The following is a 25,760-nucleotide window of genomic DNA, read 5'->3' as shown; positions in this document are numbered from 1 at the left end:
CCATACCACCCACTGCTTTCTGGGGCAGGGACCCCAGTCCTGCAGTCTATCTAGGATTTTATAAAATGAGGGTTTGAAGGGCTGTATCATTTGTTTGTCAGTGAGAAAGAAGGGAAGGAAGCGGGTGGAGTGGGAAGAACAGGAGAAGGTTTGGGTGAAGCAGGACAGAGGAAGGAGGAAAAGAAATGAAGGGTGAGACCCAGGCTGGAAGAAATAAAGGGCAGGATTCTCCTGCAAGGGGAATCAGAAATGAGGGAAACTTCAAAATCAGTTGGCTGTTCTTTCTTTTTTGTCCCTCTTTCTACACCATTCTTCTCTTCAGTTTAAGCACTATATTAGACCATATTCATACACAAACATTCATGAATTCATTTCAGGTAGAGCTTGTGTCCTGGGATGGCAAGGGAAAAGGGTGAATTGACATTTATGTTAAATTTCAAGGGTTAAGATGAACCTTTTAAAAACATTGGAGAAGCGTTCTCTTGGGAATAATAACTGAACACTAACTAGCTAAATGTTATTAAGTCTCTGGACCTGTCACTAATTAGCCTTTTTCCTAAGGTGATACGGGAGATCTCTCTCTCTCACTCTCTCTATTGAACAATGTAGGTAAGATCTCTGCTATAATGACATTATGTTCTGTAGAATGTTGGTCAAGATACTATGAATAGTGGAAAATACAAACCTCTAAATTTGAATGACATCTTATTCCCTTTCAGGCTTTGCAGCCAATGTAGATTACATGACTTTAAATGTACTGGGATAATTTCAAGGGAGAACATCCAAATTGTAATAAAAACCATTGTTAGAGTTTGGATGTACTTTGTGTTCAAAGATTTTTTAATTAAATTTTGTGATATTGCACAACTTTGACTAAGTCATTTTGTGGGCAAGTCAAATCTATTTCTACTAACACATTAAATTTTAGGAAATAAGTAGATTTTAACCCATCTTTTCAGTTTATTAATAAATTATTTTGAGGAAGTCACAGGAAGAAACTCAGAAACTATCGTTTCTTCTAAAAGAATGTTTATAAATTGCGAAGTGACTTGCTGTGTAATATATCTACCTTCAAATTATATCAACATGATTATTTCCTTGTTTTCTTTTTCAGGCCAACTTAAGATTAAGTTAAATATCACTTAAAGACATTAGCTATTGAGATTTTAAAAATTGTTTTAAAAGGAAAAAGTCAAGTCTTTTAAAGTGACCATGATGTGTTTAAGTAAATATTTTCCCAGAAGGTTCAGTGTATAATTTAACTTGAGAAGATATGGGTAAACACATAGACCTGCTGCAATGTTTTAGGAAGTAATTTACCATTTCCTCTGATTTTGGAAAGTCCTTTAAAATAAACAAAATCTGCTGCGATTTCTCACAACCACTTTTTCTAAAGGCTTCACAGCTTTGGTAATCAATAGTGCTGATAAGTCAGGTAATCAATGCGCTCAGAAATCTTAGGAAAAAATAGACAAGTCACTGCTTCTTTTCTCCTTCTGCCCTTTGCTCCATTGTCCCCAGATGACTTCACAACTGAGTTACAGATCAAAAGACTTTTTCTATGAATACTCACAAACTTCTGCTGGAGTATGCAGAGATTTCCAAAAAAGTCAACATTTACTTTGTAAAGAGATTTTAAGTTTGAACTAGTAGAGTGATCAGCGGGTTTATCTAACCCTGAAAAACAGCTCAACTAGCTGTTGCAGGTATTCATCTTTCTCCCCCAAACAGCTCTACTGGCAGCAGTCAAAACCAAAGTGGGAACTTAATAAAAATGAAAATTGTGGTAGCAAAATACACTTACAATGTTAATTCGACATATTGCAAAAATTTGGGAGGTTATAGTGGTTTCTATATAACCACAGTACTGATTTAGAAAAACCCCAGAGAAACAGCTGCATTTTGATATATAACCTGCCTTGCCTGCATAGGAAACCCCAGATCTTCAGGGTATATAAGTCTTGAGATGCTAGAATTTGAACATAACATCGGGGAAAATTATATGCATCTCTTATTGAGAAATAATGGGATAATAAAACCTGCATGTAAACTTCTTTATTAGGCAAACACATATTTGCTCGCAAGATCATGTTAATTTCTTTTACTAGCGAGTGTCAAAGGATGAGAAAAAGTAAAGTCAGGTCTGATTGAGAAAACTGTGTGCATACCACTGGATTCTCTGATTACCTGTGAATGTCTCCACTTCTGGCATTTGGTAGCAACTGGCTGAGGCAAGCCAGGCAAAATATTTTCCAGCTGCTGGAAGATTAACTCCTGCACATCTTCAGTGCTGTGCTCCAAGTATGTAACTCCAAATGGGACAGTGGTGTGAATCACAAGGGAAGGCCCGATTTCCGATGACTCTAGTGTAAGAGAAACATAAGGATACACCTTAAAGTGGGTAACATGTTAGTGTCTCTCAGCATTTCAATCCGGATTTAAGAGTTGATCACGATAATCAGACAATAAATGAAGGGAAAACAGATTCTAATCTTTGAAGCATAAAATTAGGCTACTTCTGAAATTCAAAATCAGGCTTCACTGACGTGGAGGACAGATTCAAGATGCGTTTTAGAGAACAAATTTTCAGGTCTTGTTAAAGAACCTGAAGGAAGGTAAAATGACCTAATATGTACTGCCTTGGGTATAATTAAATTTATTGGTATGTTTATCTCTCTCAACCACTAAAGCATAAGCTTATCAGGGCAGGAACCATTTCTTATAATAGCCTATATTCGCTTTAAATTCTGAGAACAAAGTAGATGTTCATCTTCTTAATTTTATGTTAAATGGATTGCAAAAATATCTTGTTGAAATTATATAAATGCCAGAATAAAATACCTAAAAAAAAAAAACCTTTCTCAAAACAAGCTTGACCTCATAATGTTCTTCATCTTTTAAGCAGCATTAAAAGTAAAAGTCTGAAAAAAAAAGTCTGCTTCATTCATGACATGGAGATACTTTCCTTTTTTGTTTGCCATTGAATTTTTTTTGCTATATTTTCACAATGACAAATAACGAGTGCTTCATATCTTTCACTCTTTAGTAGAATATAGAAAATTGAATAAAGTTTGACATTGAAAGCAAAGTGACTGAGGCATTAGAGAATACAATCTTGGAAGGAATGTTAACCAAGATTTCCTGTTAATGTTTTTTGTTTAAATCATGCAGAAGAGAAAAGTTGAGGGAAAACAAAATAGATATGAAATGCATGAAATTATAATATGAAAGTTGGTGCTCCCCCCTGCTGAAAGAAGAAAATACTAAAATCTATAAGCTACTGACAGGGGTTGGGAAGCCTGATACTGAAAATTCTTTAAATTGGGATTATAAAGTTCTTTTCAGGGTTGTTATAAAAGGCAACAATCTCTTTGAGATAGGTTTGTACATCTTGACACAAAAAAAGTAATTTTACACAGAACAAGCCACTTACTTGTTGTGTGTCCACTCAACCTCTTTACTTTGTGTGTATGTATGTAGAATGAGAGTAAGTTAGCATCTACCACACTGTTCTGTGGTCTGGATTAAATGACATAATGTGTGTGAAGTGCTTAGCACAGTTTCTGGCACAGAGGAGGTGCTTAATAAATGTAAGCTATGAGAATAAAAGCAATAAATCAGATATATCCAAGGGAAAAGTTCTCCTGGTGTTGTCCAAATGATAGGTGTGAGTTATTTTTTTGTTAAAGTACTTCATTTTCCCGTTGCGCTCTGGCTTATGAATTTTACAGCAAAATACTGTAAAAGAATTTGGGTCTCTCAGAAGAGAGACCCAAAATGCTGTGAGCACTTTAAAGTGACGTGTTCTCAAACATTTTAATATATATGAAGTGGGAGATCTGACTTCAGAATCTGTGCTGTAAATGCAATGGTAAGAAGATTGTCCAGTTTTCACCTCACAGTAGCTGGAACAACTTGAAAGAGCAAAGAGGGGACCCTCTCTTTGAACCTTCAGTGTTTAACCTGCCAGTGTCTACTTTACTGGTACCACACGAGAGTGCAAAATCTCAAATCTTTCACTGAATACCACCACTGTGAGAAACCTACTGCATACTGCCTCAGAGAGTGTTATCTATGTTGTCAGTTAATACATTCAGGGAGGCTTGTTCACAGAAAGGGGTGGCAAAAATGTCACCCCTCTTCCATGAGGTTCCCAACCTTCCCAGAGACAGAGAAAGCTACTGGGTCAGCATTCGGAAGCAGGAGAGTTGGGGTTCTGAGTTGACTTATCTATGGCAGTCTTCAAAGGGAAACAAACTCAGCTGTGTGCATGAGGTTGCACTGACCCAGACATTTGTTCTAGCGGGGAGCTCCTATAATTACTAAGGGTAGTGATGGTGCCTTGCCAGGTTTCTCCCATTTACATTAGCCATCCACTCCAAGGAGAGCAATAAAAAAGGAAATTCAAGACCAAAAATGAAACAGTTCTTGCATAACAATGAGAGAACAACCTGGCTACTTGTTTCTATTGGAATCAGACAAAACTTTTTGAGAATTTCAATTAAAATTTGAACAGCTGCAACCTAAGACAATGAGTTTTAAGGGAAAGACCCTCAACCCCCAAATTAAAGGGTATTTTCAGAAGCTAAAGTGCAAAAATACAAATAGCCAACTGGAGTTTAAACGTGACCAAGGCTTGGAACTAGAGCACTATAAAAAGCCACAAATATGTTAATAGGATTCAGAGCGTAAACTCAGTGTAATCATTATTCCTTGGTCCCTGAGAATGTAATGATGTTATCTTTCTTTTTCTTTTCTTTATTCAGTTTAACAAGCATAGCACTTTGCTTTTGGCATTTTAAATGTAAAGTTCATAGTAAGTTGACAACTATTTCTGTATGTTGGGAGATCAATGGCTTCAGTCAGAAGATAAGTTATTTGAACCTTTGCATCCTTAATAGCCCAGTGGTCTTGGACAACTTAATCTCTTAGGCTCCACTGTCTTCCATCAATTAGAGGGGTGTAATACTACTTACCTTATAAGGCTGTCACAGGATTAAATGGGTTTGGATACATAAAAGCCTTCTTCAAATATAAAGTGCTATACAAACATAAGGTACCCCTAGATAATATTTTTGTTTTGACCTCTGCTGTGGTAAGAACAGCTTTAGAAAGGGATAACAGAGTTGACTTCTCTGAAAGTATTAAGACTGATTCTTATATTAACACCCCAGGAAGAGTGGCAGACTATTCCTGGGTAGAGGCACAGCAGCTTTTTTTTTATTATGGCAAAATATATATAATATAAAATTTACCTTTTAAACCTATTTTAAGTGTACAGTTCTCTGGCATTAAGTACATTCACATTGTTCCGCAACCATCACCACCATCCATCACTAGAACTTTTAAAATCTTCCCAAATTGAAACTCTATAGGCATTAGAAAGTAATTCCTCACTCTCCACTTGCCCCAGCTCCTGTCAACCACCATTCTATTTCTGTCCCTATTAATTTGACCACTCTAGGTACCTCATATAAGTGGAATCATACAATATTTGTCCTTTTGTAATGGGCTTATTTCACTTGTCTCCAAGGTTCATCCATGTTGTAGCAGGTGTCAGAATTTCCTTCTTTTTTAAGGCCACATAATATTCCATTGTGTGTATATACCATATTTTGTCAACGCATTCACCTTTTGGATATTGTGAGTAATGCTGCTATGAACATGGGTGTACCATTATCTTCAAGTCTCTGCTTTCACTTCTTTTGGGTATATACTCAGAATTGAGATTGCTGGATCATACGGTAATTCTATGTTTAAATTGTTGATCAATCACCATATCATTTCCCACAGCAGTTGCATCATTTTTTCATTCCTACCAGCAATGCACAAAGGTTCTAATTTCTCTACACCCTTGCCAACACTTGGTATTTTATTTTTTTAAATAGCTATCCTAATGGGTATGAAGTGGGCACTGCATTTTTTTTTTTAGTCTACAGTTTTGGGTAGAGGTAAAGACATTGAAAGTTGATAATAGCAAGAACAGCAGCATTATCATGTACTGTTAATAGAACACTAAGATTTAGAAGCCTCTCACATGAAATACCTACAATTAAAAGCTACAGAAGTCACCTGTTCTCCAAATAGACACTGAAATTTGTTTTAAAACAAGTATTTTCGTTGCCTCAGATCCATGGTCATATCAGTCATAATAATAGGTATTAACAGGTTAAACCTGCTTAAAGACAAAGGTTGTCATATCGGATCCAGAAAATAACATCTAACTATATGGGGCTTATAGGAAAATACATTTTAGAAACAAATCCTAGCTCAACTGTGTTGAGTCAGAGACTGTGAACTGTATGATACTTTAAGATTTGTTGAATGGCTTAGTCAGTTTTCATAAGTGTTACATGTGCGATTGAATAGAATTTTCTAGATGTTGAATTAACAGTTTAATAAGTCCATTAGAACAATCTTATTAATTGTATGGTTCTAATCAACTAAATTTTTATGAATTTTTTGTCTGCTTGATCAGTTACTGAGAGAAGTACTATGTTAAAAATCTCTCCTTATGATGGCAGATTTGCCAATTTCTCCTTTTAGTTCTGACAGTTTTTGCTTTATACTGAAGCTATGTTACCCTTTTCCTGCTGTTTCCAGATACCTTTTAAAAATATGTTGTGAACATCTTTGCATCTAGAAATGCTTTTTATCTGAAAGTTTATTTTCTGCTATTTGTTCCACTTTTTGAACATTTCTTTGTTTCTTTTTAAAATAAAAAAATTTCTTGTAAATTAAACCAATTTTCTCCCTTATTGCTTTCTTTCCCTTTACTAGTTTGTAAGTTTTACAGTTTATTTCTACTTTTAGGAATTACCCATAGATTTAAACATCCATATTAAAGTCAAAAGTTAATATCTTTATCTTTCTCTTGAATAATGTAAGAACCTTAGAATACCTTAACTCTGATTGTGTAAGCTTTTGTTGTCCAGGATTTACTTCTTAAGTTTTGTTTAATATAGTTAATGTTTATTAATATTTACCCACAGCTTCCTTCATGGATCTCACATCTTCTCTACAGGGTCGTTTTCTTTTTCCCCCGAGTGTCTCCTTTTGAAGTTCCTTAATGAGGTTCTGTTGAAGGTAGGCTCTTCTCAGTTTTTGTTTTTCTAAAAATGTCTTTATTTCACCCTCATTTGTGAAAGATAGTTGTCCTTGGTATATAATAATAGATTGAGAATATTTTCTCTGTGCACTTTAAAGATATTATTCCAATGTAGGTTAGCTTTTATTGATGCTGTTAGGAAGTCAACTCAATTCGATTGCAGGTAATTCTTCTTTCATACCTGGATGCTTATATTGTTTTCTCTTTGCCTTTGGTGTTCTGCAGTTTTACTTGAATATTTTGAGGTTTTAAGTTTCTTTTTGCTTACTTTCTTTGACTTCATTGTGTTTTCTGAATCTGAAGACTCATTTTTGTCATTAATTTTGGAAATTGTTCAGCCATGAGTTCTCTCCATTCTCCCTGTCTAGTAGATACAGTACTCTACTTAGAGATGTGATAGATATTCTCATTCTATCTTCATGTGTCTTGATCTTTTTATAATGTTTTCCCTCTCTATGCTAGATTCCATGTAATTTCTTCTGATTTATCTTTCGGTTCACCATTCTCCCTACATATGTGTTTATTCTGATGTCTAATTTGTCCTTTTAATTTCAAATTTAAGTTATTTTGTTTTTCATTTTAAAAAATTCTATTTTTCAAATCTGCATGATCAGTTTTGATAGCTTCTTTCTCCCTAGTCACATTGTCAGTACTCTCTTTTATTTCTTTAAACACAATCAATATACTATATTATCTTTAGTTATTTAAAAATCTGCAATCTTTAGGAGTTTGAGTGTTTTTGTAGACATATAAACACACACCAATCTATTAACATTCTTCTATTAATATTAACAGATATATATTAATAAGTACATTTTTTCATATTAATAGGTGCAATCAATTGTTGTTGCTCATGATGGTGTGTTTCTTTGTGTCTTACGTGATTTTTTTTTTTTTTTTTCTATTGTGAGCCATGTTCCTATGGTGAGCCTAAAGTTCCTAGGAACTTTGTCTCAGAAATTCTTTGAGGCCTGAGTTTAAAGATTATTCCTTTGGAGAGTTACTTTCATTTCTGCCAGATACCTTGGAGGCAATACTCCATATGACTACTTTAACTGGATTTTTAGAACATACTAGCAGAATGAATTCTGGCACCAAATCTGCCTGAAGGTGGATATGTGGTTTGGCATTTCAGGGGAGACATTTTATTTCTTTTTTGTTTTTTTCCACTCCACTTAAAGATAGGCAAGCATCCCCACTGTCTCCCTCTGCCAGATAGGATATAGCAGATACAGATAAGTTCTTTAAAGCCAAAGAAGTGTACCTGTCCATGTGAATGAACTTTTAAATCTAAAAGAAACAGGCTAATTTTTCTTGGAAAATAAAGTTACCGAAATTAACTCAATATAAAAGAAATCAGTATAAACTAAAATACATAAAAGAAATTGAAAACACAGTCAATAAATATTTAAAACAAAAAAAGACTCCAGGTCCTAAGTGGTTTACTTGTGATTTGTTTAAAATTGTCAAGCTAGTATAATGTTGATTACAGACACACACATCCCATTTACACATATAAACACACACCAAACTATAGATCATTCTTCTATTAATATTAATAGGTATGTTCTTTCATATTAATAGGTACAATGAAAAGAAACATGCTAATCTCAATATGTATTTAAAAGGCATCCATTAACAATATCAATTCATGGAAAAAAGATACAACATGAAAAAAAGTGACTTTCTCAAAATGAGATAGAATATCTTCCTTAAGCGGTTGGTCTATATCATACTTTACTATGAAATAATATAGATTTTCACAGTAAAATCAGCATAAACCAAGGATGCTTAGTAATACCAATGATATTTAACATTGCTCTGGTTAATGCACTAAGATAAAAAATAAAAATAAGATTTATAATTAATAGAAAGAAGGAAAATCATGATTTAAAATAATAATAAGCCAACATAAAATCCATCGAATTAATTTTAAAAATTTGATATTAAATTGATTTCCCTATATACCAACAATAAATAGTAAGGAAAAAATAATTCTTAATTAATTCTACAAGTTTTTTGGAATTTGAAAAATGATGCTAAAGGAAAAATAAGGCAATGAGAATATTAAAAATTAAAAAAAAAAAGATCAGTGAATGGAGACTTATTTTGCCATATATTTAAATACATTATAAAGACACGGCAGTCAAATCAGCCTAGTACTGGCTGACAGTAATAGTCAATGAATCAGAATATATCTCTCTGGAAAAAAATCCTAAAAATATAGTAAGTATTTAGTATAGGACAATAAACTTAACAAAGCAATGGAAGAAGAATGCATTTTTACATTGTCTTAGAAAACTGGATATATGGACAGTTTTAAATTAGAATATTCCCTTCCCACTTCTGACCCAAATTTGTCACCATTTCTGACTACCTTCTTCCAAAATTATATTGAGGAATCTACACTCTACACTCATATAGCAAGCTCAAACTTACTGAGACATCCTTATTTACATGCAAATACTTCAGAGACATTTTCCATCTGTTAAACTTTGTTTTTAGCCATATCTATCAAGGGGCAGAAGTTGGGTTCCCCTAAAACCAGCTCTAGATTCCATTTCTGACAGGGAAGTAGAGGATTAAAGAAACTTAAGCAGTGGCAGACACTATAGCTGCAGACCAAGAGGATCAAAAAATGGGTGAAAATGTTTCTTTAATTACTGATTCAATCAAATGAGCACGTGGGTGTTTAGTGCAGTTTGGTACCAAGAGAAACTCGGTTAGGGCCTTTCAGAAGCTTACATCTTGGTGGGGGAGGTGGCACCTAGGCAAAACAGTTAGAGAGCCATTATCTCTAACTGGTATGGTCTTGACAGTGTGTGCAAATTAAGTTCAGGAAACAGATTCCTGGTAAGAGAGAAAAGGGACCAGGCGTTGAGAGCCACACAGTTTGAGGGGGTGGGTGGTCAGCTCTCCTTCCTCCTGGCAGTGGCATTGGTGGTAAGTTTCCCTCTCCCTCCCAATGTGGAACTGGCTTAACTAGACTTGCCCTCTAGCCAGGAGAGCTCTTATTACAATTTAACTCTTTCATGTGGCTCCGGAGCCCAGCAGCAAATGTAATGGAGAGTAAGTCAGTCGCATCAGTAAGTCCAACAAAAAAAAGGAACTCACTCTTGATGATGAAAGCAGAGCAGAGGGAAAGGGAAGGAAAAAGAGTGGGGAGGGGAAAAGGAGATAGAGATGGAGAGATACGTGCTCCTGTTGTCTCTCTTTCCCCTTCCAACCCAAACAAGCATCTAACAGTCTGCCATTTGGCATTCCACCTCCTTGGCAGCGTGTCTGCTGTTCTGTGTGTCTGCTGCTGGCCCTGAATCAGGAACTAGGCCTCACTATTCAGAGGGACCACCTGCAGGTTTTATTTGCTTTTTAATAACCATCTCAAACCTATTTCTTGTATATAAGTTACAGAAGCCAAAATTCACTTAACAAGAGCCCTACTCATGTCCTGGGCAACTTCATTACCTCCAACTTTATCTGCAGGAGGGACTTCTCCATCACTGAGTTGGAAATACTAGCTTAAAAAAAAACCTAACATATTTATTAGTTTCTTCTCTTCTTTTGGTCCTTGACTTGTTTATTCTAGGCCTGTGGCTACTAATATATCTAGGGATGTATGCATTTGCCATTTTAAATAGAGGCTAGGAAGGAAAGTTTTAAAACTGATACACATGTATGTTTGTAATCCTTGTTATCCCAGGCTACATATGTTTGGATTTCTTATGTTTAAAAAGACACACAGACATCCTCTAAACAATTCTGTATAAGGTAACCATTCTGATAGGCGTTTAGTTAAATATAAACAAGTGTGTAAAACCCCACACGATGACTTGAAAATAAAATGAGAATTCCCCAAAAGTTCATACTTCCAGTTTCAGAAGATGTTTCCCTATAGCTCCAGTATAAATAAATGTATACAAGTTCAGGAAATAATCTTCCAGCAAACAATGGAAAATTGTTCACAGAAGAGTATGTTTGCCTTCTCCAGCCAGCTGAGAAAGTAAATGATAACATTCACCAGTAATCCAAACTACTTGAATAATAAACATGTTGCCTATTTCCTCAATACCTAAGAGGACTGAATGCCTGAGGCTTTGGGTTGGGGTCAGGAGGGTGGGAACAGGGGCTGGGATGAGCTACTGGGGATAATTCTACTGATTAGAGGGGCATCTCCCAGTCCTGAGAGTGGAGTAGGTATAAGCATCAAGGTTTTGAGCCAAATCCTCAAAATAGATAAGGCTTCAGAATAAACAAGGTGATCAGTGGAAAGGATGAGGGATGACAGGCAGGGCTGGGCCTGGGGGACAGGCAGGGAGTACTTCTACTTACAGGGAGAAAAAAAAATACATTGCCTACAGAAATTCATTTTACTATTTCTTTTCCTACTGAATTGGCTTTGGGTCTCATGAAGGAGCTCAAATCAGTTCACAAATGGTGACGATCTTCTGCCTGGTGATCTACTTAATAGATTCAAGAGACAAGGCATGGTATAGTACAGTTAAATATTGACCTCCAGGCTAGTTATAAGGTTCATATGAGCGAATATCTGTGTGGTAGACATTGCCTGTTCAGTGCCCACTGGCTCTTCTGTGGCAACAGTAGCTAAATTTTTGTTTTAGAAGATCAACCCTCCCCCACTTTCAGCCCAGATAAAGGTGACAGAAGTTAAACTGATCAATTAATCCATTCCTAAGTGATTAATTTAGCAATGGGTACATAACTCAAGGCAGGCCAGTCAAGTCAGTGAGATTCAATTCCTGGACTAGTGTTGAGCTTTTGGGGAAACAGGTTCTTTTTTTGTAAGACTTGGCACTGAAATGCTTGGTACTACGAATGAACCCAATCCAGCAGAAGGTAGAGTCAAGAAATAGACAGAAACTAAGTCTTCACGATGTTGACTGAATCAATCCAGACATGTCTGCAGCTTTACTCCTGGATTTTTCAGGAACAATATCAATAAATTCCACCCCCTCCTATTTTGGGGGGAGGGGGTAAGCCAACCAAGTTGGGTTTTATGTCATTTGTAACCTAAACTAAGTTAAATGTGTGAAGATCTAGTACTAAGTCTAGCACATGTATGCTTGTTCCTACAAATGCGTTTCCTTTCTTTCTTCTCTTCTCCTCCTGTCTGCCCTTAATCTTACTTTATATCTCCAATATATAAAGAAGATTAGATTTTAGCAGTATCTTTAGAAAACTTGACCAATAATTATGAAAAAAAAAAAAACCCAAAAGCAAAAGAACAACCTTCTTCTGGGCCTCAGTTTCTTCATATGTGAAGTAAGGGGTTAAAAAAGTTTATTATCTTCAGATCCCTTTCAGCTTTAATTTTCTGTGACTATAAAATGGAGGTCCAGGTAGTGGTGACAATTTGAGAAGTAAAGCTCATCCTTTCCCTAACCACTCCGTGCTGTCACTAGGGCAGAAATTCCTGGTCCTCAAAGAAGAGACTAAAACTAAGAATCCATAGGACCAATGTGATGAAAATACTTCTCTTCATCTGAGCTTTCTAAGCCTTGAGTTTGCCCTAGATTTTAGGGCTTTAATTTCCATCCCACGTTTGAGTTTAAATCCAGTGAGCTATTTTGTAGTATGGTAAGAAAACACACTACATTGTTTAAGAATTCCTTGGTCTGGATTCAGCTCTGCTACTACCTAGAACAGTTCTTGACATACCACAGATACTCAATTCACACACTGAAACAGATAAATAATTCACAAATGTTACAGCTCTGTGGAAAATCATGTGTAACTAACAATAGTTAAATTAACATATCTAGGATTGAGAATATTTTTCTTTTTAAAGATATATTAAGTTGGAATCAAGTTTATTCTGAAAATAACATTACTTTTGCTTACGTGTATTTTGATATATGTGATCTTGAGTGTGAGAACGTTAGGCCTCTTGAGATTCCTAATAACTTGAGCTATCCTCATGAAGTGTGTCATGAGTATGAATAGCATTTGTCATGTGAGTGATGGTAGGAGAACTGGATTTCCAAGGTTCTTTCATTCCCAGGATTCTCAATGTTGGGCTGGTGGTAGAGGAAGGCACTGAGAATTTGGTTCACCCAAATCTGGGAAGGGGGTGAGCAGAACATGTAAAATTTCAAATAACACATTTGGTGTTATTATCTCATCTTTAGAAATGAATTTTAAAAGCCACTGTTAATTTAAATATACAAATGACAGAAAGTATAGGTTAAAGAAGAATATGAGAAAGACTCTAGTTTCCATGTATCAATCAACCTCATTGTGTTCTAGGGTAAGAGATAAGTCTCCATGGGGAGCTTTTATTAGTCTCTCCAGCATAGAGATTTTTACTTTGATCAAAAAAGTATGATTTAGAGACAAACAAAGATCAGGCTGAAGTCATCGTTTTATTTAATTTCTCTAAGCTTTAGTTTCTTCACTTATAAAAACAGGGATAATAATATTTACCTCAGAGAGTTGTTGTAAAGATAAAATGTAAAAAAAATAAAAAAATAAAAAATAAAAGCACTTAGCACAGTGCCTGGCTCCCAGTGCCTGGCTTAATAAAGATTATGGGTATGGAGTTTAAAAAGGTTGAACAACATTGTTCTGGTTTTTCTTTTCATTCCTTGTTATTTTTCAAACTCCTGACATAAGCTGTTCTAAATTTAGGCCATAGAAAAGTTCTCTTTGCCTCCTACATAGAAATATATTGTAATAGAGGAGAAATACATTTTATTTGTAATTTGAGACATAATTAGCACACATACAGGTAAATATGTATACACTGATATAGCAAGAGGGAAGAGTAGGGTGACTCAAGAGTGGGGCAGACTCATGTTTTCCCCCCAAACCCAGATATACATTTTGGAAATCAGAGCTCAAGACTCATAAGTATTTCTACATTATGGAGGGTCTTAGATAACATTTTCCCCCATGAGACTTCTTGATTATTCCAATCACATTTAACTACTAAATTGGAAATTCCAGTTGTTTTTTTTTTTTTTTTCAAATAATTCTGACTTTTTCAGAGAAAGCAATTTCTTAAAGACTTCCATTATGGAAAACCAAGGAGGCAAGATTTCCAGATTCCATGGCAAAGATAAATCCTTGCAGATCAACAGAATCCCTGTGACAGAGTGTCTCAGGAGGTTCTGTGTCAGGGAAGACTTCCACTTGGTCAAGAATTCATGTTTGAATCCATCCCTCTCCATCATTCCTTAGGCTCTTGCCTTTATTTGGAGGAAGCAGATCTGGTTTTGTGAGACAGATCTCTCCAGAGGAGTACCTTTAGGCAAGCTATACAAGCATCACTCAGAGATATTGTGGGTTTGGTTCCAGACTACCACAATAAAGTGAAGATCATAGTAAAGTGAGTCACATAAATTTTTTGTTTTCCCAGTGCATATAAAAGTTATGTTTACTCTATACCATGGTATTAAGTGCACAATAGCATTATGTCTAAAAATATGTACATATCTCAATTTAAAAAATACCATATTACTAAAAAAATGTTAACCATCATCTAAGTCTTTAGCAAGTTGTAATCTTTTTGCTGGTGGAGGGCCTGGCCTTGATGCTGAAGGTTGCTGACTGATCAGGGTGGTGGCTGAAGGTTGGGGTGGCTGCGGCAGTTTCTTAAAATAAGACAACAGTGAAGTTTGCCACATCAATTGACTGTTCTTTTCATGAACAATTTCTCTGTAGCATGCACTGCTGTTTGATAGCATTTTACCCACAGTAGAACTTTTTTCAAAATTGGAGTCATTCCTCTCAAACCCTGCTGCTGCTTTATCAACTAAGTTTATGTACTATTCTAAATCCTTTGTTGTAATTTCAGCAGTCTTCACAGCATCTTCACCAGGAGTAGATTCCATCTCAAGGAACTACTTTCTTTGCTCATCCATAAGAAGCAACTCCTCTAAGTTTTATCATTAGATTGCAGCAATTTAGTCAAATCTACGGCCACCACTTCTAATTCTAGTTCTTTTGCTATTTCTACCATATTTGCAGTTATTTCCTCCACTGAAGTATTGAAACCCTCAAAATCATCCACTATGGTTGGAATCAACTTCTTCCAAATTCCTATTGATGTTGATATTTTGACCTCTTTCCGTGAATTACGAATGTTCTTAATGGCATCTAGAATGGCAAATCCTTTCCAGAAGGTTTTCAATTTACTTTGCATAGATCCATTGGAGGAATCGTTATCTATGGCAGCTGTAGTCTTACAAAATGTATTTCTTAAATAATAAAACTCAAAAGTCAAAATTACTTCTTGATCCATGGGCTGCAGAATGGATGTTGTGTTAACAGTCATGAAAACAACATTAATTTCATTGTACAGCTCCATCAGAGCTCTTGGGTGACCAGATTCGTTGTCAATGAGCAGTAGTATTTTGAAAGGAATTTTTTTTTTTCTGAGCTGTAGGTCTCAATAGTGAGCTTAAAATATTCAGTAAACCATGTTGTCAACAGATGTGCTGTCATCCAGGCTTCGTTGTTCCATTTATAGAGCACAGGAAGAATAGATTTAGCATAATTCTCAGGGCCCTCGGATTTTCAGAATGGTATATGAGCATTGGCTTCACCTTCAAGTCACCATCTGGATTAGGCCCTAACAAGAGAGTCTGCCTGTCCTTTGAAATTTTGAAGCCAGGTATTGACTTCTCCTCTCTTGCTATGAAAGTCCTAGCTGGCATCTTCTTCCAATACAAAGCAGTTTCACCTACATTGAGAATCTGTTGGTTAGTGTAGCCACCTTCATTCATTATCTCAGCTAGATCTTCTGGATAACTTGCTACAGCTTCTGCATCAGCACTTGCTGCTTCACCTTGCATATTTATGTTATGGAGATGGCTTCCTTCCTTAAACTTCATGAATCAACAACTTCTGCTAGCTTCAAACTTTTCTTCTGCAGCTTCCTCACTTCTCAGCCTCCACAGAATTGAAAAGAGTTAGGGCCTTGCTCTCGATTAGGCTTTGGCATACGAGAATGTTGTGGCTGGTTTGTACTTCTATCCAGACCACTAAAACTTTCTCCATATCAGTAGCAAGGCTGTTTCACTTTCTTATCATTTGTATTCACTGAAGCAGCACTTTTAATTTCCTTCCAGAACTTTTCCTTTGCATTCACAACTTGGCTGACTGGTGCAAGAGGCCTACTTTTTGGCCGCTCCTGGCTTTTGACATGCCTTCCTCACTAAGTTTAATCAGTTTCAGATTTTGATTTAAAGTGAGAGATGTGTGACTCTTCCTTTCAGTTGAACACTTAGAGGTCACTGTAGGTTTATTAATTGGCCTAATTTCAATATTGTTGTATTTCAGGGAATAGGGAGGCCTGGGGAGAGGGAGAGGGATGGGGGAAAGGCCGTTGGGTGGAGCAGTCAGAACACACACATTTATGGATTAAGTTCACCAGTTCACCATCATATGGGCACAGTTTGTGGCACACCAAAGCAATTACAGTAGTACCATCAAAGATCACTGATCACAGATCACCATAACAAATATAATAATAATGAAAAAGTTTGAAAAATTAGGAGAAGTACCAAAATGTGACACAAAGACACAAAGTGAGCAAATGCTATTGGAAAAGATGGCACTGATAGACTTGCTTGACACAGGGTTGTCACAAACTTTCAATTCGTAAAAAGTAAAATATCTGCTAAGCACAATAAAGTGAAGTGCAATAAAACAAGGTATGCCCATATAAATAAGGAGGACAGACCTAGGAGACTGATTTCAAAATAGAGAATTGTTTCTACTTCTTCAATGGAGCAGATATGGCCTCAGAGCTTATTACTGTCCCTTTAAAACAAGGTATATTTTTATATCCCTGTAAGTGTAACTCAAGGATTACTAAAGACCTGACTAGGAATACTGACCAAATGAAAAGACAATGTCCTACAGAGATATCGATACTTCAATTCCACAAACATTTGCAGAAATAAAATAACAAGGACACAAGAGAATATCAGATTAAACACTGCTGAAATTTTGCTGATAAGGAATTCTAACTTTTTATCATTATGCTGGAATATGTTTAAATATTCCCTGTCAAAGGTAAGCAGTAGAAGAGCTGTCTTATTCACCTGAACACCTAGAACAATGTCTGGCCCATAGCTGAAATGCAATAAATATTCATTGAGTGTATGACTGATGAATAACTTGTGGAGACAGACAATTTGGGGAGCAAAGAGAACATATAGATATTTCTTTTCTTATAAGGATCATTCCCTTACAGTCAAGTTTTGGACTATAATATTTTACTTTTGAGAGGAAATGTACCATAGAATTCTTTTAAAATGACCAAAACTTATAGATTATATAGAAAAACCATGGTAATAAAATGAAATTATTACAAAATGAGCATTTTCCTCTATTACACATTAAAAGTCTTTGTAGAAAAGTGTCTGGGGGAGACATGAGAGTAAGACCCTAAAGATTACTAACAAGTGAGCATATTAACATAAATGAGGTAAATTAAAATTTAAGAAAAGCTTTTTTAATTTGGTAAAATATATCATCTATAGTATACCAATATGTGTGGTTTCTAGTACCTTCATATAGCCAATTTTGTTTGATATTAGGAAATATATTTGAACTATTTTTTACACTCTCTGGCGGAGATAGTTCACTCTCACTAAATAGTCTGTGTGCTCCCTGACAATTCCTAGTCTATGTGGCAGTTAAGCTGGAGCCATATAACTAGTCTTGGTCAGTGGACATGAGGGGAAGTGAAGTGTGTTCCAACTAGTCCAAGGCTATTAAGAGCTATGATGTGCCTTCCATTTCTTTCTTACCTTCATGCTGACTTTAGGGGCTCATGCTTCAGTTAGCAGATCTACAAGATGAAGTAGAGATGCCCAACCTGCATGCGACTTTGTGTAAAAGCCACAATGTGTCAACCACAAATGCCTTTGTAGTACCAAGATTCTGAGGTATGCCTATGAATTACACATCCCTTATTTCAAGTGTAGAACTTTAAAAATGATATACCTTGGAAATCAATGGACTTAAAGCATTTCATATTTTAGATCTGAGCCCAAATTGTTATCTTTTGTTTTCCTCTCTCATGTTTTGATTCGATCTCATTAACTCATTATTCATTTAACACACATTTAATTGAGAAATTACTATATGTGAAGCACTGTGCCATGTGCTGGAGATACAAAGAGGAGCAAAGCAAATTCAGTCTCTCCACTCATGGACCTTACAATATGAAGGTGAAAGAGACACTAAACAAATGATTACACAAATCAGTGTGTAGTTACTGAAAATTAAAATATAAGGTGTTAAAGAAGAGTATAATAGGAAAACCTAATTAAATTAGGAATTCAGGAATGGCCTCTGTGGAAGTAACATTTCAACTGAGACAGTCTAGGCAGAGAGAACAAAATGGACCATGGTCTTGAGTGGGAAAAACCATGGCAGGAATGAGACGTGTGACTGGAGAGCCAAGTAAGGTAGGGAGGAAGGAGCTAGTGAAATAGGCATGTGTTAGACCAGGGGCTGGCAAGCTAATCTGGCCTCCACGTGTGCTGGTAAATAAAGCTTTACTGGAACATAGTCACGCCCATTCCTTTATATAATGTTTATATCTTGTGTGACACCAGCAGAGCTAAGAAGTTGCAACAAGAGACCGTATGGCTCACAGAGTCTAAAGTATTGACTAGCTGGCCTTTATAGAAAAAGTTTGTGACCCCTGTATGAGATCATTCAGGATCTTGTAGGTCATGATAAGGATCTGAGATTTAATCCTATACGCAAAGGGAAAGCAATAAAGGGCTTTAAGTGGGAAAGCGAATGGCATAAACAGATGTGTTCGAAGAAGATCATTCTGGCGATGTGACAAATGAGTTGGAAAGGGGCAAGTATGGAGAGACCAGTTAAAATAAGATAGTGCTTGGGTTGTGACAGCAGTGATGAAGAGAAGTGAGTTCAATGAAAGAGAAAAAAACGCAAGGATGATTCCTGATTTGGGGCTCAAGGAGCTAGGAGACTGGTAGCTCCATTTTTAGAAACAGAGAACAAGTTCTGAATTTCCAAGGCAGGCAATCAAGAGCCAGCACTTCACATGTTAAGTTTGATTATAGCATATATAGATTTTTTTAAAAAAAGGAATAAAATAACTCTGGCTATCATATTCTGAATTCTACTTGCTTTCCAGGGCTGGAATAATCTTTCCTCTAAGTTCCTTGCAGTAATTCCTTTAAAAATTCCATAGATTCTATCCGTTTAGCGAATGGGGCCACATTTAGTGGGACGGCTTATATTTCAGGATCTGTTTGGGAGAAGTTTTTTCTTTGGCTAAGACCTCCCAAGTTTTAGGAAAACATCTATTTATCATGAGACACAAGGAAATTTTCAGCCTGTTGCAGCTTTTATTGGCACTGCCAAAAGGAAAAATGGAAGAGTTTCAATAGTCCTTTAATTGGGCCTACCCAGGTCCCCAGAGCAGGCGATTTGTCCTAACTCGCACTTGGTGTTCCAGACCTCGCTGGAGTTCTTCCACAGTGTGTAAGAAAGCCCTGGTTTTCTATGATGACAGTCAACTAAAATGTGCCACTTTCCCAACACTCACCAGCAATAAGCAGTCATCCCTTATTATACATCGTTATTCTGGCCTACTCAGCATCATGCCCTATATGAAATTTTGTGTGTTGAGTGGTATTATGATTGGACTCTTTTCCTGAAATTGGGCAAGCATACTGGTCTGCTCTAAGGATATCACTTTATCACTGTAGTTGAGTAATTGGGTTCAGCTTTAGATTTTTAACTGCTCAAAAGGATACCATGACCAGAAGAAATATATCTCTGGGTTGGAGGATTTGGCCTAATATCAATACTTTGCTCTAGTTCATTTGGGGCATTAAAGAGAAAGTTTTGCCTTGACATTATAAAATGTTGAATTTGAAAGACTGAGACTAATCAGATGAAGTTTTTATTTATGATGTGTCAAAATATTTCTGGTCCTTTTGATAGAGGAAATTTACTGGTTTACTGTAGACATTCTTATCTCCTTTACTAATAAGACCAGTGAAATTATCCTTCCTGTTATATTTTGACAGGAAAAAAAAATTGAATCTGGGTATTTTGGCCAAAGTTCTTAAATCAAAGGGACTATAATCCTTTTAACAATATCCTTTATGATATTGTGAGCTACTCCTAAGAAACCAATATTATGAATATAGATAGCAGAAAAGGGAACAAACAGGCATTTTATTTTTAATAAAAAAGAGTGGATTAGGTTCAAATGAGCCCAAGGTTCTAAAATGCCTTTCCTAACTCTTTTAAATAAGGATATAGAATATCAACAACAAAGAACTCACTAGGTATACGTATAATAGAAATCTATTTCAGTGAGGAAAACTATATTTTAAATTCAAGGATGCTTCATTCTTACAAACATGAATTTGGAATATTTTATACTGAAGAATTCCCCTAGTCCCACAGATCAGTTATAAATATTAATGGAATTTCAATAGATTCTTTTCAGATTCCGATGTTTAATATTCATTCATATTATGCAGGGAATTCAAGGTCCTGTGCAGTACATGTAGATGCTTCTCATTATCTAAATGAGCACATATATGAAGTCTGTAGGGGCAATGATTATTAAAAATAGCAGGGTCCACATATGATCTTAAAGGACATATCAAAGCCTTCTCAGCTCACTTAATAACAAGAAAGTCATTGGTAATAAAACCAAAGGACTCTTTAGGCTAAATTGATTCAGTAATGTCACATCTGGGCAGAATGATGGATTGGCGATTCTGGACAGAGTTAAAAATGCTAACTGATATAAAGCATTTATGAAACACTATGAAGCGATTTCCTGTGGTGAAATTCTGCAGTCACACTTTGAAACCTGCTCTCGAATTAGTCTCAGCCTTTGATTTGCTGACAACTTACTTCATAGTATCTAACTCCTCTCGGATATGCTGGAGTGTAAATTTTGGGGGAATTATTCAAAAAGGGATTTGAGATTCCATAAAAAGAAAGAAGAACCACATTTAATTTAATGTTCTCTGAGTTTAACACCTTATTCGGGAAATGAGATATTGTTTAACTACCCTAACATGTATAAGTGTTATTATTTTTAACAGAAGATAATATAATTTAACTAAACTTGCACTATTGGCATTATCCTCCCCTTTTTTCTTTCTCAAAATGAAAAAAAGTTTATATAGCTGATAGGCTGAAATCATAAAATAATTTATGTGACAACAACTGTAAAGACAGAATTTACTATGTGCCTCCGGTGTGCTAGGCATGGGACTAGGAGTTTTGGATATACTATTCAACCCTTATTACATTTCTGGGAGACACTATTAACTTTACAGTACAGATAAGTGAAGCTCAGAGAGATTGAGAAACTTACTCATGGTTACAGAGCTATTAGGTTGAATCACATGAAAATGCTGGTATTTGAACATTTTAAATTACAAAGACAGCAATATAATATAGTTCAACCTAATTCTAAGTATAGAGTTATAATTTGAAACTAGGTTTGTGTGATTGCAAAGTCCATGGAACCATGGAACAGAACCATACTTGATAACACTGGTTATTTTTGACCATCCATGATAATGAAAACCAAATCATGAATTATACAATAAGGAATTCACCACTTACCAAGCTTGGGTTAATATGAACTCATCATTTGTGGCAAGGTTCCTATGCAAGATATCATTTTAATTCCATTGAGATAGAAAAAAGAGATAACTGCTAAACCATGGAAGAGAAATGGCACATTTGCAGAGCTTATCACATATTTTCTAAGTTAAATATCTCAGCTGGAGCACAGTTGTTCTTCAACCAAGTATTTAAAAAAATCTTTCACAAAAAGAATGGTGGGATCCTTTGAAGTGTAACCTTAGAAATCAAGGTCTGTGTTACAGGGCATTATTCAAAGCAGATGCATATTCCCTAGAGACCATGGTAAACTTGTTACCAAGAATACTTGGATCTCTTTGGGAAGACAGCTTGATAAAACTTCCAGGTCTTATTGGCAATACCTCTGATACTATGTAGTCAAGTATTCCCCATGTAATAGGTATGGGAGAGGGTCTCCAAAAGAGGCTTCTGATCATTCTAATCGCCAATAGCTCACATATGTTTTTTCAACAGCTTGCAGATTTGGCAACTAGACAGCTCATTCATTTTATATGAGGGCAGTAGTAACAGATACCTAGATTGTCTTAGGGGTGAACAATTTGCTGACTACCATTACTTTTCCTTGCCTGCTAAGTGGGTGACCAGTACTGAAGTATTAATTCTCAATGTTATTTTGGAACAAGGGAAGGGCATCTCAGAGCTGCATAAAGGACGACTGGCTCAGCAAATATTTCCTGAGCACCGAATACACACTCCTGTTATGTCACGATGTTAGAGTCTATCTCTTATATTTTCAATCTTGATGAAGATAAGAGGGATCAATTAATGGATAGCAAGTATGATAGACAGCGGCATGTATTCCCGCTAAAGGAGAGAGCTGCTAATCTGGAGAAAGCAGCAGCTCTGCAAACAGGGCATATGAACTCTTTAGCCCATGAGACATTCAGATTGATCTGAGGAAGAATTCTTGACAGTGAGAAAAATGGTGAAATCTTTTCTGAGGGAGCTCTAGGCAAAGGAAAGTTTCCATCTCTTTGGTATAGTGTTGTTGTGGTCCCAGATAAAAATGGACCAGAATGAAGACTTGTCAAGCTCTCATCCAGTTCAACAAGTCTTTACTGTCTCCCAGGACCTGAGGCTCACAAGCTGTCTGAGAGTTACACAGTTTTACAAGACTATTCTCAATCTGCAGAGGTTTTGAGATGCCTCCAGAATGATGAAAACCAGGCCCTTGTCTGGGAAGCAGAGCAGAGCACATCATTTTGAGCCCTGGCTTAAAACCCAGGGTGTTGACAGCTTCACTTCAGGCTGCAGTAAGGACGTAACTTCAAGATACTTCAAAACATTCAGTCCTATAGAGAGAGCATTTTCCCAATTTCCAGCTCCCTCAACAGATTGACCTGGCTGCAGGTATTATGGAAACAGTAAGTTGAGCTTGCTTTACTTGAGGTCCAGAGGATGAGGAGTTCTGTCTGCATTCAAAATAAGGTTCTCAAACAGATGTGAGGTTTTTCCATAGAGACAGCAGACTCCAGATCTCTGCACAGGAACTAATGTGAAGAAACCATAAAGTTCCTAATAATTTCACCCTAGATATTCCAAAAAGTGTCTGGACTATGTTGACTTACAAAATAACTCTCCAATAAAAAGCACCCATCGATTTAAAACAATTGCTCAATCCAGAACTACACTGAGATGGTAGGGAACTTGTGGGAGGAGGGTCACAAAGTAAATTATATAGCAAACAAGTTACAAGTCTACATAGCAATCCCTCAGGTCAAGCCAGAGTCTCTACTACTCTATGTAGTACTCTCTTTCCTCTTTCCCTTCTCTGCTCCTTGCCCTCCCCTTAGTCTCAGAGTGTCTGAAATTTTTTCCTCAGTCAAGCAAAACAATTTAGCTCTCCTTGTTCTCACTCTCAGACTGGCATCTAATCTCTCCTAGGTGCTTGGCAGACAGAAGAGCCATCACTTAAAGGGATCATAATTACAAATAGCAAAAATTAGATGTCATTACATTTAATACAGCAGCGCCTTCATTACACGATAGCTACATACCAAGTGACTTGACTTTTGTTAGTGAAGAGGTCAGAGGGACTGTGGCAGTTCCTACCTGTGTACCTCTGCTGATTTTTCCCTCCTTGAGGTAAACTGGCCTTCCTCACCTCCTTACAAAGCCAACAGAGGGTTTTCCCTTGCTATTGCCTTTCTAAATTGGCAGCAATGATGGCAGCTTCTCAGTTTTTCTGTTGTTCTCATCTATACCCTGTAAATTTCAGATCCATACATTTATTCATCATAAACAGTCATCTGATTCTCATTCCCCTCTTCTCCCCCTAATAGTGGATCCAAACTACACTCAGTCACCAACACATCTGGCTCTTGCGTTCTGGAGGGACTCTTGGACACCTGAAGATCTTTTGTAAATCTCAGCCTGACAGCCACATGTTTAGGCCAATACCACGAGTGAAAATACCACTCTCAGAGGGCAGGGCAGGCAGAACACAAAGGTGGGATGCTGGCACAAGAAGAGACCTGCAGATGTAATGTTCAAGACTCACTTCTTAGTGTGGATGCTATATACATCTGCCGTTTGGAATTGTTTATAATTACAGAAATAATTTATAATTACAGAAATGCCAGGCAGCTGGCATGTCCAACTGCTTCTTGGACATTTCACAACTTATTTGTATTTATTAAACTTTTTAGCAGCCCCAGGAGAAAGTTAAATAATAGGCTATGCTAAAGTTTCTGAGTTTTTCATGGATTTAAATGTTCCATAGTCCCCATTTTTCATTTCTTCACTTGAAGAAAGATTATTAGATTCATGTTGACAAAAGGTCCCAGGTCTTAAGCATCCTTTTAAAAGATCATAATATCATCACGAGGCAGCATGACTCTCTCCAGTTTTGATCATGCATGTGAGTTGTTGCTCTCTATACTCAGTGCGTCTATTTATATTTATGAGGACTCATACTTGACTCCAAGTCACTAGTCCAACAGAGCCTCATGTATCAATTTCCTTCAGAATTTCTCATTTGAGTAGACTTCATAAACGTTATGTTTCATGAGGGCAGAAACTATGGAATCCTCATTTCCAAGCAGAGTGCCCAGCACACAGAAGCATCCAATACATGTTTGTAAATAATTATTTGACCGAATAAACTGAGAATGGAAAACATATAAATAAAATATTCGTGAATTCAATTTTTCTGAAGGAAACTTCCATAAGATATATATTTTTCCCAGTAATATACTCCTTAGGATATTTTAAAGGTTTATTTTTGATGTTACATATTTAGCTGCTTTTCCACTTTCCCTCTGTCTCTGGCATTGATTTTCAGACTGAGTTCACTTGCTTGGCAAGTGGGAGGACAAGTGTTATCGTGGATGTAAATCTTTCCCATTGAGGATAGCTTGATAGGGAAACCAGAGGCTGAAAGGGATCTGTTTGTTTTTACTTTGTGTGCAAATGTTCTCCTTACAAAATGGATTGAGTTATCTCATTTTCTAAAGAAAACCCATTTTTAAAAGTGGCAAATATTACATGAAATAAGAGTAATCTATTTTATAATTTGTGCCTATTACTTTAAATGACAACATATGATATTCATTTTTATGTATACATGTTTTATGTAAGTACATTTATACATTACACACATACATATATATGTGTATGTGTATATATATATATATATATATATATATATATATATATATACACACACACACACACACATATATATTTTTTCCTTTCTGAGAGAGCAAGGAAAAAGATTTGATATTATAATCATGTATCATTCTGTGGCATCACTGTAATAGTGAGATGGATATTTGTAATTAGTATTTGACTGCTGTTTATTAAATTGCCTTAACAGATTCATATGGACAGTGTCAGTTACATAATTGAATTACAAATGACTATGTCTATAACACAAAAAACACAATATTATGAATTTTGTAACTGGTTACTGCTTGTTATTTTAAGATGATGATTGCTATTTTATCTGAAAGCTCTGTTTCTGGAGTTGATATTTTAAAGAAAAAGCTTGAACTGG

General features: G+C 36.1%; 1 protein-coding gene across 1 annotated transcript in view; it reads right to left on the bottom strand.

Annotated features, from left to right (window-relative positions):
* Positions 1 to 25,760, bottom strand: part of RNLS (renalase, FAD dependent amine oxidase) — a 279,205-nt gene that overhangs the window by 23,815 nt on the left and 229,630 nt on the right. Inside the window, exon 6 of the mRNA XM_061195545.1 lies at positions 2,188 to 2,363. Coding sequence (XP_061051528.1) covers positions 2,188 to 2,363 — 176 coding nt within the window. The remainder of the gene's footprint in view (positions 1 to 2,187; positions 2,364 to 25,760) is intronic.

The sequence above is a fragment of the Eubalaena glacialis genome, chromosome 1 (genome assembly GCF_028564815.1).
Source record: "Eubalaena glacialis isolate mEubGla1 chromosome 1, mEubGla1.1.hap2.+ XY, whole genome shotgun sequence".
NCBI classification, from domain to species: domain Eukaryota; kingdom Metazoa; phylum Chordata; class Mammalia; order Artiodactyla; family Balaenidae; genus Eubalaena; species Eubalaena glacialis.
The sequence above is the reverse complement of the archived record's forward strand: the minus strand, read 5'-3'. Positions and strand labels throughout refer to the sequence as shown.